The 14,860-nt window shown below is 38.0% G+C and overlaps 1 protein-coding gene across 3 annotated transcripts in view; it reads left to right on the plus strand.

Annotated features, from left to right (window-relative positions):
• Positions 1–12,976, plus strand: part of diaph2 (diaphanous related formin 2) — a 65,859-nt gene extending 52,883 nt beyond the window's left edge. For all 3 annotated transcript variants that reach the window (XM_062963879.1, XM_062963880.1, XM_062963881.1), the window contains one exon: positions 8,986–12,976. In XM_062963879.1, the coding sequence (XP_062819949.1) occupies positions 8,986–9,050 (65 nt within the window). In that variant the 3' untranslated portion in view covers positions 9,051–12,976. The remainder of the gene's footprint in view (positions 1–8,985) is intronic.
• The last annotated feature ends 1,884 nt before the right edge of the window (positions 12,977–14,860 follow it).

The following is a 14,860-nucleotide window of genomic DNA, read 5'->3' on the forward strand; positions in this document are numbered from 1 at the left end:
TTATTATTCCAAATAGTACCGCAGCCAAGTTTCTATGAAACATCAGTCTCAGCATTTACATTTCATGTTTCATCACATTTAACACCTCATATTTTTGTTTTTGATATGAGAAGGAAGCATTCCGAAAAACTGCTTCCTCCAACTAAACATCTCAATAAACCACAGTTGTGTGCTACCTTCTGCTTTCCATTTCCAAGAAATGATAAAACGAATCTGTATTGCTGCGTAATGCATGAAACATCCTCCTAGTAAGAACAAATATAGAATGTACAGTTAAAATGACACCCAGATAAATATAAGTTGGAGAAAAACAGAAAACTAAATAGTTGGGAGTGGGGAAGGACCCGAATCCTTTGAGGTATGGTTCTGTGATGGTTCCACTAAACGTTTAATGTAAATTTGCTCAATGGGACTGTGTGTTCAGTTGTAGAACAATTCCTAGATTTGATATCTGAATGAACTCAGGTTCCCATTAGAACACAAATGCTTCAGCGACCCCATTATTTTTCTTCCAGTACTCTCAGACATGATCAGCTTAATTATTCTGACTCAAATAACATTAGGACATGAATTTCATATTTGTTGTAAATCAAACAGGACAAGTAAAGGGCTGAGTGCCAGAAATCCCTCCTCTAGCTTCGGTAATTTACCCGCTCTTGGAAATGAGTCACATATATGATAGTGTTTCCCTTACCGAATGTTCTTACAATGCACTAAAAAATCAGTGTGTGTGTGTAGCATTTTTAAAGGTTACCCAACAGGCAAAAGAAAAGCAAAATTAGTGGTTTGGGATAGAGTGGGAGATAGATTAGGAATGTAATTGGAAGTACAGTAGAGTCTCACTTATCCAACATAAACGGGCCGGCAGAACGTTGGATAAGCGAATATGTTGGATAATAAGGAGCCAGGTGGAATAGCAGTGAATAGCCTTGCAGTCTCAAAGCCTGGCCATTTTCTGGAGTAACTGGAGCTTTTTGTTGTATGAACCTAGAGGCATGGATGAGGGCTTGTGCTGCCAAGTTTAGTGTTTCTCGGATGTGTAGTTTTGTAGTTTTGTCCTAAGCCGAAATTTCATTACCCTTTTATATATATAGATCGTAATATTGCAATACAATATAATACTAATAATACAATATATACATGTAATATTACTAATAATATTGCAGTGTAGTGGTATAGTACAATATAGTAATATATGATACTTATATTGTGCTATAATAATAAAATAATATATTGTATGTACATATAATATTGACTAGCTTTGCCCAGCCACGCATTGCTGTGGCTTATGGGAATCCTTTGTTGGCCAGGTGGAAGAGCAGTGAATAGCCTTGCAGTCTCAAAACCTGGCCGTTTTCTGGAGTAGCTGGAGCTTTTTGTTGTATGAACGTAGAGGCATGGATGAGGGCTTGTACTGCCAAGTTTAGTGTTTCTGGGGTGTGTAGTTTTGTAGTTTTGTCCTAGGCCGAAATTTCATTACTCTTTTATATACAGTAGAGTCTCACTTATCCAACATAAATGGGCCGGCAGAACATTGGATAAGCGAATATGTTGGATAATAAGGAGAGATTAAGGAAAAGCCTATTAAACATCAAATTAGGTTATGATTTTACAAATGAAGCACCAAAACATCATGTTAGACAACAAATTTGACATAAAAAGTAGTTCAATATGAAGTAATGCTATGTAGTAATTACTGTATTTACAAATTTAGCACCAAAATATCACAATGTATTGAAAACATTGACTACAAAAATGTGTTGGATAATCCAGAATGTTGGATAAGTGAGACTCTACTGTAGTAGTGACACTCTATTTAACTATGTTGTGCCCCACCTCAAGCAGAAAGAAGAAGCAGGTATTAAATAAAATAATATTATCATTATCATTATCCTGCTTTGGTCAAAGTTAATCAGGCCTCAATGTCTAGGAAGGCTTTTGACTTGTTGGAAGGTGTCCATAGAAGAGCAACCAAGAAGCTAGAAGATCTGCAAACCAAGTTCATAAGGAATGACTCAAAGGGAAGACAGGTAAAAAAAAAAAGCCACCTTTATATGTCTGAAGGGATGTCATGTAAAAGATGCAGTGTTATAAATCTATGGAATTCCCCTATGCAACAAAACAAGTTGGGAATTGTAGTTAATTCTAAAAGCTTGTTTTAAGGTAGTCCACATCAACATGTTATAGCAGCATTTTCATTATCCCGTCCCATCCTTTTCGATATAGTCTCAGCTGCGAATAATGACTGCGTATGGCTCTGTTTGTGTTGGCAAGGAGGACTATATTCCTGTGTGATTTTAAAGTCCAATTACCCTTGGAGGAAGAGAGAAAAGAGATTGATTTGTCTTGTTACTCTTGAGGCAGGCATGTGGTACTGTTTCAGAATAATTTTTTCCCATGGCTGTAGGCATGGAAATGGAAGTGCTTTCAGTCATTTCAAATAGGCTCTCTCCAAGTGATGGCATTTCTCAGGAAAGTAAATACGGATTTTAAAAAATAGCCATTCCAAAAGCTAGTTCTTTACAAACAAAATAAAATTAACCTGGGTTAGGATGGCTTTCAAAGGACAAGCCATGTAAAGAAAATATATTTATGATATGCAGCTGCTTGGAATAGTAATTTGAATATGGATAAACTGAAAGCGGTTCACAGCAAAGCATGAACTATGCAATACACAAGACATTGTTATCCATGCAATAGGAACTTCAAAGTCACCATGCCGAGATTCAAGCTTCAAAGCTGGCAAATTCTCACCTTTGGGCTTAAGAGTTATTCTTAGATATGTCACTAACATAAACTATTGATTGTAGGGAAAGAAAAGCATCAGTCGTTCACTCTACCACCTAGAAGACCCTTTAAACTGTGAATGGTCCTTAGAGCCATCTTGAGTCCTAGCTTAAGGAGAAAGTATCTATATATATAAATGAGTGATGGCATCACGGCGACCAACTAAACAACAAAACTACAGGCCTCCCAACCTCGAAATTTGACAACACAACCCATCATCCACGCCTCTAGGTTGATACAACAAAAAGAAAAGAAAAATAAAGTCCTAATTAGAGGGAGAGGAATAATTGTTTTTATCCAATTGCTGCCAGTTAGAAGGCTAAGCTCCGCCCACTTGGTCTCCTAGCAATCCACTCAGCCCAGGGGACAGGCAGACTTAGGCCTTGGCCTCTTCCAAAGATTATCTAATTTGCACTGGATTATATGGCAGTGTAGACTCAAGGCCCTTCCACACAGCTATATTACCCATTTATAATCTTATCTGCTTTGAACTGGATTATCTTGACTCCACACTGCCAGATAATTCACTTCAGTGTGCATTTTATACAGCTGTGTAGAAGGGGCCTCATACTTCACCACAGCAACGCGTGGCCGGGCACAGCTAGTAGTTTAATAAAGGATGGTAGTGTTGATGATGGTGGTGGAGTGCTTGCGACAACCTCATTTCAGAAACCAAATGCCCTTGATGTAAAACTCATAGTCCTTTAAATATGTCATATTTAAGTCTATTATTTAGGCCCCACCTTTCTTCCAGCACAGAATCCACCAAGGATGTTTGAAGGTGGATTGATAGGTACTCTCATTAACCCCATCCTTTTTGGTTAGATTGCTGTAATCCAATCTCTGTGGGGCTGATTTTCAAGAAAGATAAAGTGGCACAGCTAGAATTCAACAGAATTTTTTTAGTCAGAGCAAAAGATAGAAGCATCAATTGAACCTGTTACCAATTTGTTTTCTAAGAACTCTGTTCATCTTGTGAATGAGATAACTTCACAATCTCTTATCCCTTGGCAACTGTGTTTCACTGAAGACGTCTTCCTTTGTTTTGTTTCCCTATGTGCCAGGTTCCAACAGCAAAAAACACTAACATAACAAGTTGTAACTTTAGAAGCTAATATAGATACCCTATATATTCGAGTATAACTCGACCCGAATATAAGCCGAGGCACCTAATCTTACCACAAAAAACTGGGATAACTTATTGCCCCGAGTATGAGCCGAGGGTGGGAAATGAAGCAGCTACTAGTAAATTTCAAAATAAAAATAGATACAGTAGAGTCTCACTTATCCAACACTCGATTATCCAACGTTCTGGATTATCCAACGCATTTTTGTAGTCAGTGTTTTCAATATATCATATTTTGGTGCTAAATTCGTAAATACAGTAATTACTACATAGCCTTACTGTGTATTGAACTACTTTTTCTGTCAAATTTGTTGTATAACATGATGTTTTGGTTCTTAATTTGTAAAATCATAACCTAATTTAATGTTTAATAGGATTTTCCTTAATCTCTCCTTATTATCCAACATATTCGCTTATCCAACGTTCTGCCGGCCTGTTTACGTTGGATAAGCGAGACTCTACTGTACCAATAAAATTACATTAATCGAGGCATCAGTAGGTTAAATAATGTATATATATAGATACAGATATACAGGTACATGGATCTATATGTATATAGGAGTTGCAAAGACCTGCAAACATATGAGAGAAAAAATTCATATATAAAATTAATGTATATAGATGGATAGATACAGATATATAAGTACATAGGGATTGCAAATACATGCAGGGGGTTAATGCCTATATATCTATAGGAGAGTTTAACAAATATTTCAGGGGAAAATGCTTTCATAAGATTAATGGATATATATTTTTCTTCTTCCTGACTTGCAAGGGCGTCTTTCCCTTTTCAAAACATTTCCTTGGTTAAGAGCGAGGGAGGCTTTGGAAAACACACTGATAAAGGAGAGTAAGAGAGAAATATATCATATATTGCAAGCAATGGCCTCCAGGTTCTGTTGCCTGGCCTTGACCCCATTATAAGCCAAGGGAGGCTTTTTCAGCTAAAAAAAGGGGGGCTGAAAAACTCGGCTTATCTTCGAGTATATACGGTAGTTAAAGTAGTATCAAGCTTCCTTCCCGGGTTCAGAATCTCATGAGTGAAGCCATACACTTCTCTCTACTAAGGAAGGAATTCGTCTCTTTCCTCTTCAGTGAGAAGCAACAGAAGTCCAGCTGTATTTTTCCCAGAGAAAGGATTGTGTTTCCTTTCTCAACAGAGAGAAATACAGTTGCTTCTGTTCCCTGCAAAGGCATACAGACTCCTTTATCCATGGAAAGAAATGTCACTGGACTTCTCTTTTTACGCAAACCCTCACCTAATATAAGCACCAGCAATTTTGTATAATCAGCCTAGAAACTAAATCATCTAGAATTCACAGACCAAAATCAGCTAGTAATTCTTCTGTTTCACCTCTTTTAAAAATCACAAGACCCCACTATACTTATGCCAATAAGACTTCTGGATTTTTGGTTTCTTCCCCTCTGGTTTGAAGCTATTTCAATTCCTTAATAAGGGCTTTAAGATGCTTGTGTGTCTCTTGTCTGTTGTGTTTTTACATTGTACTGAAGTTACCCAGAAATGTATGAATAATATCCCATGGGTCTCTCATAAAAACTAGATGCTATCTCATTAGACTTTTCTAGTGACCAGAATTTTAAATGAAGAAACAAATAAATATTTGATGCAAATGCTTTCACTGTCTCCCAAAGGTATAGGCCACAGAAATGCCTTTAAAGGGGATTCTCAACCATTGTCTCTGAACAAAAATTACTATCATAAGGTGAACCTTTTGCAATGCTTCTTTACCTTTAAAGAAGCATCAGCTCCTCTGATGTGCTGTTTGTTTACATTCAGGTCTTTAAGTGTAGGTTTTCTGTTGTGGCAACATTTGAAAACTTATTTCTTTTCCACAGCTATGAAATAAGATGAAACCAATAGTACATGGTTACATAATTCTATCAACTATTTTAAAGGGATGGAACCATAAGCCACTCTGATGTGTGTACATGCCTGCATAGGAAAGGCAGATATAAATAATGTAAATTGAATCTATATTGTATTTTCTAGAAGAGAAATGAGCAAAATATGCTCCAAAAGTCACATTCTAGCTACCAAAGCTCCCCACGCCTTTCTGTTTTATTGTTGTCCTTTTTCTGGTTGGTGCAAGTAATGCTTGACATTCTTGTGGCTTCCATATCTGACTTTACAATCCTGTTCCTTTATAATCCTCCAGATTTTATTTATCAAGCAGAAATGTTTTCTGTGAGTTGGCCTAGATAACTCTATGTTGACTGAGATTGCCATTGCTGTATACATTCCTATATCGTTTCTCAGAGATCTTTTACTTTTCCTATACCATCTCACATTCGTAGGGAGGTTTTTACAAGCTGCTAAGAAACCCATTTTTTGTCCTGTATGTGACACTTTCAAATGTTGCAAATGCAATATAGAAAGAAAAACAAAAAAAATTAATATTGGATGACCAATTTTGGTCAGTGCAATTCCCCATTTCATTTCGAGGCATGAGAAATCCAAATGTTGTCGAATCTCCAGGGAATATCCCTTAGCCTTTTAAGGCTGGAGACTGATAATGGCAATTTTTGTTGAAAACATCAAAGCCCAGTAGACTGTGGCCAGCATCAAATAGTGAGTTTCTTATCAGCGGCGTCCCTAAAATTGATATCACCCAGCGCGGGAACTTCTGGTTGCTTCCTCCATACAAAATCTGTGTCTATTTAAAAAGCCACCAGCAGTGAGAACCACACAATTGGAGGCACTGTTGTCATGGGATAATGAAAGCTCTAACCAGGATCCATACAAATTATTAAGCTACTAATTCTGGAGGAAGCTCTGGCATCTTTTGGAAGTATATGATTGTATCATTGCCTGTGTGTCCACATTTAGGAAAGAGTTTTGTACAATGGAAATCATTCTGTAGACTAAAATGTTACGGCAACATAATGGCCCAGGAGTGAGAATTTTGAAAATGGTATCTATCAGAAAAAACCAGTTAAATGTTGAGAATTTTTCCCCCCTTGAAGACATGCACTAAGTTAGAACTACATCCTAGAATATTGATGTCTTGTAGCTGTTACAAGAAAAGTCGTCTCTGACAAAGCTTGCAAATGAATGAAGGCAGTTACGACGCATTTGCATATTGGAAGTAATATATTCATTGCATTTCTATTTTGGCACATTTTATTACAATATCAAAATGAGCTCTAAGTAGGTTTTACAATTAAAATGCATCGGCATTGTTCGCGGTGTTGCATTAATTTCTTTTTCTCACTTTTTAAGAACTGCCATTACATAGAGGAAACATGCTCACCGAACTAGTCCCTCAGTTAAAATTTTGTATGAAAGACAATACACCCTTGTGCTATCAATCCATCTTCTTGCAGAATATTTCATTGTTTTCTGGCCTATTAACACAAGAAATGATTGTCTCACCAAGAACCGGTCACCAATGATACCATGGTTTACACTTCTAAGATTATGCCAGTTGGTTCCTATTTGTATTATTATATTCATAAATATGGATGCGGACCATCCTATACCAACAAGAATTGACTTCTACCAAACATGTCACAATGATGACCTTTCTAGAAGTGTTTCAGCCTGTTGCTGTGCGTAACAGGAACACTTCTCGAAGTCGTGTTTATGCAAAAGTAGAGGGACAAGCCAAATATTTAACACCTTTCTCAATATTTGTATTTCATTCCCGTCTGAATTGCTGCTGTATCTGTAACACATCTCTATTAAGCAGTATCAAAGGAGTCAACTGGCATTTACTCTCATCCAACAACTTGGTAAACACATGTGATGAAACAGTGTGGTTTTGTTTGAAAAGTATGTGTTATTAGCTACTGCCTGCCTTCTTTACAATTGTTTGTTTAATGTCATTATCCAATGCTATTATTGCTATAATGGAATAAGGCATACTGATACTGCTAGTAAAACTTTGTGCCGGCAGGACTGCTGACCAATAAATAGATCAATGGTTTGAATCTGGGGAGAGCAGGTGAGCTCCCTCTGTCAGCTCCATCTCCCTATGCAGGGACATGAGAGAAGCCTCCCACAGGATGATAAAACATCAAACATCCAGGCGTCCCTTGGGCAACGTCCTTGCAGACAGCCAATTCTCTCACACCAGAAGTGACTTGTTTCTCACAAAGAAAAAAGTAATGATCCTAGTATTCTTCATGCAGACTAGGGCTGGTTTATTTATTTTGACTAAATTGTCTTATTTTCTTGTGATATAAGCTGGTTGCTGGATTTAGGTGATGAGGTGAAGAAAATGCTACGTACCCTGTTTCCCCGAAAATAAGACATCTCCGAAAAATAAGACCTAGTAGAAGTTTTGCTGAATTGCTAAATATAAGGCCTCCCCCGAAAGTAAGACCTAGCAAAGTTTTTGTTTGGAAGCATGCCCAGCGCCTGCCAAACAGAACACCAGAGCATGCAGGATTGGAAAATGTACATACCAGTTGTATATGGAAATAATGGTAGTAACAAGAAATTCTTGATAGGATTCACAGTTTGTCTGGTTATGCTGGTTTGTGATGACAACTACTGTACAGTATATAATAAATGTTCATTTTTTTGTTCAACAATAAATGTGAATTCTTCTTCATGGAAAAATAAGACATCCCCTGAAAATAAGACCTAGCGCATCTTTGGGAGCAAAAATTAATATAAGACACTGTCTTATTTTTGCGGAAACACGGTATATCCTCAGTTTTCAATGGACATCGACGTTCATGAATTCCTCCCCACATCGAAAAGGGTGGCCTTCTGCCGCCTCCTTGGAGCACCGAGGCCTAGAAATTTCCTTACGAAGTGAGACTTTCCCAAGCATTTTAGTTGTCACCTGCTATTTCCAAGGGGAGAGTGCTGTGGAATTCTTCCAGTGCTTTTATCACCCCAGGAAAGCAATTTATTGCTGATTGCAGAACTCTTGAACTCCGCCTGGCAGCTGCATTCTGAGATTTCTCTGATCCATCCTCCTAATAATTTATTTATATATTCCTTTGAAATTATTTTCAGGACCGCTTCAAAAACCTCTTCACTGCAATGTGCATGTTTTTAAAAACTCGCCCTGTTGTTTCCTTCTGTTTTTCTATTCCAGATAACAGACGAGTTACTTTGGAAAGGTCGCGTTCCCGCCACAATGGAACGATCACAGCGGTATGAATTCATGGCTTCCATTCCATGCCAAAGAACTTGGGAAGGTTTTATTTGCTATAAATGGAGACTAGATGAAGAATGTCTGAAGGAGCAACCCTGCTTGAGAAATGAAATTCAAATGAAGTCCAGGGAACAAGAACAATAAATACATATTTTCACAAATATTATTTGTGCAGGAGAAAAAAAACTGATTGGCTATATGTAGCACTGTAGACAGTGTTAAAATATAAGGCTCTCTCTTGACTACCTTAGTATTAAAGTTGTTAAATTGGGAACTAAGGCACAGATTAGTATATTTTGTGCAGTTTCCCATATTTTCTTTGGGAGATACACAACAAATCTGTGCCTAAAGAAAAATGTACATGAATTTACATTATTCCAACATAAATTTGATACGAAACTGACCAACATTACAGATCAAATCCATGGCAGGAGTCCATCTGTAGCCTTGTTTTGACATGAGAGAGAGAAAAATGTATTTATGAATTCAAATGTAAGTTCATATTCCATAAATATACATTTTATTTTAAACTTGAGAAAACACTGTATAGACCCCATCAGTTTCCTTGGAAACTTATCTCAAGTTTCAAACATGATGGATTCAACTACGTATTAAACTTTTATCACAAATCTATAGCCACACTGTATAAAGATATATAGCTTATCACTGCTAAAATAAAATAAAAAAATAAGAACAACAGCATAGGATTGTACCAAAGTTAAACCATATCATTTGCAGAATATGTTTTTAACTATATTTAAAGATGTATTTTCAAAGTATGCACTTATAAAAAAAAACTTTATATGGCTATTTTGAGGAAAGAAATCTTATGTATTTTGAAGGGTCCCAAATCCCCTTGTGTTTGTTTAAGCTTTCAGAGACATAATCTACTACGATGACAGTAATCAGAAATATATGTATTATCTCGTGGTATCTGCTGCGGTTTGGTTGCAGGATCCCCAGTAGATACCAAAATCCATGGATGCTGAAGTCTCATTATATACAACAATATAATAAATGCATAGCATATATAGAGAGAGAAAACTTGTGGAACCGTAAAACGGTGGAAGGCAACAGCAAGAGTGTCTTCACAAATTTTGCTTTTGGGCAAAAACAAAAATAAAATATTGGTTGAATCCATGGATTCAGAACCTGTGGATACGGGGACCAACTGTCCTTTAAAAAGCTCTGACAACCCATATGCCGATGACCCAGGTGGAGAGCTAAAATACTAACAGCACAAAAATAGTGCCATATCCACTAATACTGGGTCTTTTGGTTGTTTTGGCACAGGTTGCTTTCAAGCAAGCCCAAAGTCTTTCAAGCTGATTCTGCTGATGTAAAAAAAACTGCACTGTAAATGTGTTTTACTACCTCTGTCTCTGTCATTCACTCACTCACTAATTGACTCTTTCTCTCTCTCTCGATTGCTGTGTGTGTGTGTCTTTCCCAAGGAGGGATTTTTGCTTTTGTCGTTGTGAACGAGAGACACTTAGATGCGCAAAAAAATATATCTTCCAACAATTACAGTCACTAGTAAGTTTACAGAAGGCATGTTAGTAAGGCATTCCGTCACCGAGGGTGTTGGTAGGCGAGAGGGAATTTCATATCAGATCGTATATTCAAAACTCAGGTAAACCAGGAACAAGCTGTCGATCACTTGTTCTATTTCCTTCGCCCGAGTTTTCACAACCACTCCGATATGCAGCAGACGATGTTATTGCATTTGGCTGTAGGGCACGCACACACAAATATGGGAAGTATACAATGTTCTGCATGCAGTCTACTGACATTTTCTGAACCACTGTTTATCTAATGCCTTTGCAGTAAGTAATATATGTCATATTAAAACCAGTTGCCCAAAAATTCTTGTGTTACCTACTGAGTTGGTTGCATTTTAATGGAATTCTGAATCTAGCATAAAGAAAAAGGAGATTCATAATTCCACTTTTGTCCAAGGAATAAGGTGGCCGGCCTATTTGCACAAAACCAGTATTAGGTACAAAGCACCTTAACTTAAGGTTGTGTTGCCTGCCGTGGTTATTTTTGGATGAGAAACCCTTAACGGTTACTAGCAGTAAGCAGGAACTGGGAAAAAATCAATTCTTAAGTATTCCTTGCAGTAGAAAACACTATGATATGCATGAGGTCACTATAAGTCAACAGGCAACTTGAAGGCTCCTATATACGCAGAGAGACAACGTAAATTCAAATGCATGGAAATGAAATATTCTCCCTGGAAGGCCTTTAGACTCTTTCATTTCCATACATTTATCACACTAATTTCCTAGGATATGGTTTAGGGCTTGTTCTTCAACGTTGACCTACCTCCCCTATGACAGATGGCTCTTTCAAACACCACCACAGTCATGGTAAATTAATCATTTTATTTCCCACTCAGTAGGAATTTATTCCTACTCTAAAATAAGGTAAGGGTAAAGGTAAAGGTTTTTCCCTGACATTAAGACTAGTCGCTTCTGACTCTGGGGGTTGGTGCTCATCTCCATTTCTAAGCTGAAGAGCCGGCGTTGTCCATAGACACCTCCAAGGTCATGTGGGTGGCATGACTGCATGGAGTGCTGTTACATTCCCACCGGTGCAGTACCTATTGATCTATTCACATTTGCATGTTTTTGAACTGCTAGGTTGGCAGAAGCTGGGGCTAACAGCGGGTGCTCATTCCGCTCCCCGGATTCGAACTTGCCACCTTTTGGTCCGCAAGTTCAACAGCTCAGCGTTTTAACACACTGCGCCACCGGGGGCTCCAATCTAAAATAAACGGTTACATTTTCTTCTTTTTTTAAAAAAAAACCTATCTAATTTATATTTTCCGGCTCCTGTGTTTAGATTGAAGATACATCTAGCACATAAGGGCAAAATGGTAACATATTTGGATAGGAAAAAAAAACATGTTTTTGAATGTGTAGATTTTTGGAACAATGCATCAAAGCGGATAAGATGGCACCAGTAATTTAAAAGCCAAACTATTAAAGAAGTTTCCAGAGAATCTGACCACCTTAATATATTGCAAGGAAACCAGCATGGTGTAATGGTTTGAGAGTTGGACTAGAACTTTAGAGGATTGGGTTCACATTGGGAAGGATTGTATCAAAGTAAGGCAAAAGGCATATCTTGAACATCTCTTGCCAAGAAAATCTTGTAATGGGGTCGCCTTTGGGTCGCCATGAATCGGAAATGGCCCGAAAGCCATAATGACCACGGCATCATTATGACTCCAGCATTTCCCATTTCCGATGCTTAGCAGTTAGGCAGATTTATGAAACAAAGTCTCACAATGAGCAAATCCAAAAAAGGACCTAAAACGGTCTTGATATTTCAAGTTTAACCAGCTCATGCGTTTTGTACCATGTTTGGAATATTTTGTGTAATTTATTGGACATGTATCTTAATTAAACAAAGGAGGGAAGAGACGTGGATAAGATATCTTGTAAATACAGGGTGCTAATATTTATAGAATCTACAAACTTTTCTAAATTTTACATTGGGTCATTGAATCTTTTGCTCTTTGTTTTCCTTGAAAATGCAAGCTTTTTTAAAAAAAAAACATTGCTTTTTCATAATAATGTGATTCCTCCGACCGATGATATATTTTATGACCTAGTAAAGATGTGTTTTGGAGGTCGTAGCACCTTTTTCCTGAATTGCACTTAAAAAGAAGCCTCCTTCCTCCCCCCGCAAAAAAGAAGCAAGACTTGGATAGTAAACACTGGAATTTTTGGCAATCGTAAAACTTACATATTTTAACACAAAGATGCATTTCCAATACTGCAGAACATTATTGTGCATTAAATCAATAAATGAAATATAGCATTTGCACGTTTTGTAAGTTACGTTTTTTCAAAACTGTTTACAAACCTTTTTTAAAAAATGTCTAGATGTATGGAATAAAGATAAATTCTGATAACTCGCACTAATGCGCCTGTTTCTTGTAATGCGACCGTACACACATATGGTATTTATATAAAAAAAACAACATTGGGAAGAGTTTGCTTGAGTAGAAATCGCTTATGCTAATAACACTTGGAAGAGTGGCATAAGTACCATCAGCAATAGATGCCGGTGAGAACTATTTGGAGACGCATTCTAACAACATCTATAGAGATACAAGTACATTTAAGTACATTTTTGGATGTTTAGAGGGAGGAGGACAAGGACATACATTGTGTTCCGTCCCAATAATAATGAGTGATGTAAAAAATCTATTAAACAAAGCAGTTATAGTTTATCCCCTCCAAAACAGGCTCCTTGTGATTGACTGCTACTGGTTGCTGTGAGTTTTCCAGGCTGTATGGCCATGTTCCAGAATCATTCTCTCCTAACATTTCACCCTCATCTATGGCAGGCATCCTCAGAAGTGTGGGTGAAACGTCAGGGGAGAATGCTTCTGGAACATGGCCACAACCCAATGCTAGTACTCTTCATAGCAGTGCAAGAAGTCTTCACTTGAGATGTTGTTCAGAGCTCTTATTGCAGCTGCTTAGACATTGACCACATTTGCAACCCACCAATCCATCCTTTTCTCCTGATGGCCAACCCAATGCCATTCCAGTCCAAATAAACACACTTAAAAGTGTGTACAAATCGTTTTTCTGGTGTAGATATCTCCCTGATCTTGCTGACAATTGGCAATATTTGTCTCCATCCCCTTCCTGGTTGGGTATCATGTTCTCAGCTTGGTCCCCATGTGAACCACTCCGAGTCCCCTTGGGGAGAGGAAGCGGGTTATAAAGAATAATAATATTAGAAACACAACAAGATGAGTCCACAGCATTATTATTATTATTGACACAACAACATAGTATGGTACAGCGAACAAGATAGTCATGCTGGATTTCATATCACAAAATCACAAGTCGAACACTTCCCAAGTGTCTAGGACTGTGTGATGTATTTTTGGATGATGCGTGCAGATCCCAGTAGTGTGGCCTTTTGCAGTTGACGGATCGTAATTTGTCAATGTCTATTGTTTCCAAATGCCGGCTGAGATCTTTTGGAACAGCACCCAATGTGCCGATCACCACCGGGACCACCTGCACTGGTTTCTGCCAGAGTCTTTGAAGTTCAATCTTGAGGTCCTGATAGCGGCTGAGTTTTTCCTGTTGTTTTTCTTCAATGCGACTGTCACCTAAAATGGCGACATCAATGATCCAACCCTTTTTCTTTTCCACAACTGTGATGTCTGGTGTGTTGTGTTCCAGAACTTTGTCAGTCTGGATTCGGAAGTCCCACAGTATCTTTGCGTGCTCATTTTCCAATACGTTTGCAGGTTTGTGATCCCACCAGTTCTTTGCTGCTGGGAGGTGGTACTTGAGGCAGAAGTTCCAATGGATCATTTGGACCACATAGTTGTGCCTCTGTTTGTAGTCAGTCTGTGTGATTTTCTTCAGCAGCTGAGGATATGATCCATGGTTTCGTCGGTTTCCTTGCACAGTCTGCATTTTGGGTCATCAGCTGATTTTTTTGATCTTGGCCTTAATTGCATTTGTTCTGATGTCTTGCTCCTGGGCTGCAAGGATCAGGCCTTCTGTCTCCTTCAGGGTCCCATTCGTGAGCCATAGCCACATAGTTGTGCCTCTGTTTGTAGTCTGTCAGTGCGATTTTCTTACAGCCGCTGGGGATATGATCAATGGTTTCGTCAGCTTCCTTTCACAGTCTGCATTTTGGGTCATCAGCTGATTTTTCGTTATTATTATTATTTGAAACACAACAAGATGAGTCCACAGCAGACACTCTTCTGGCTGTTGTATTGGATCACACGTCGGACACTTCCCAAGTGTATTATTATTATTATTAT

This window comes from Anolis carolinensis, unplaced genomic scaffold, assembly GCF_035594765.1.
Source record: "Anolis carolinensis isolate JA03-04 unplaced genomic scaffold, rAnoCar3.1.pri scaffold_12, whole genome shotgun sequence".
Lineage (NCBI taxonomy): Eukaryota > Metazoa > Chordata > Lepidosauria > Squamata > Dactyloidae > Anolis > Anolis carolinensis.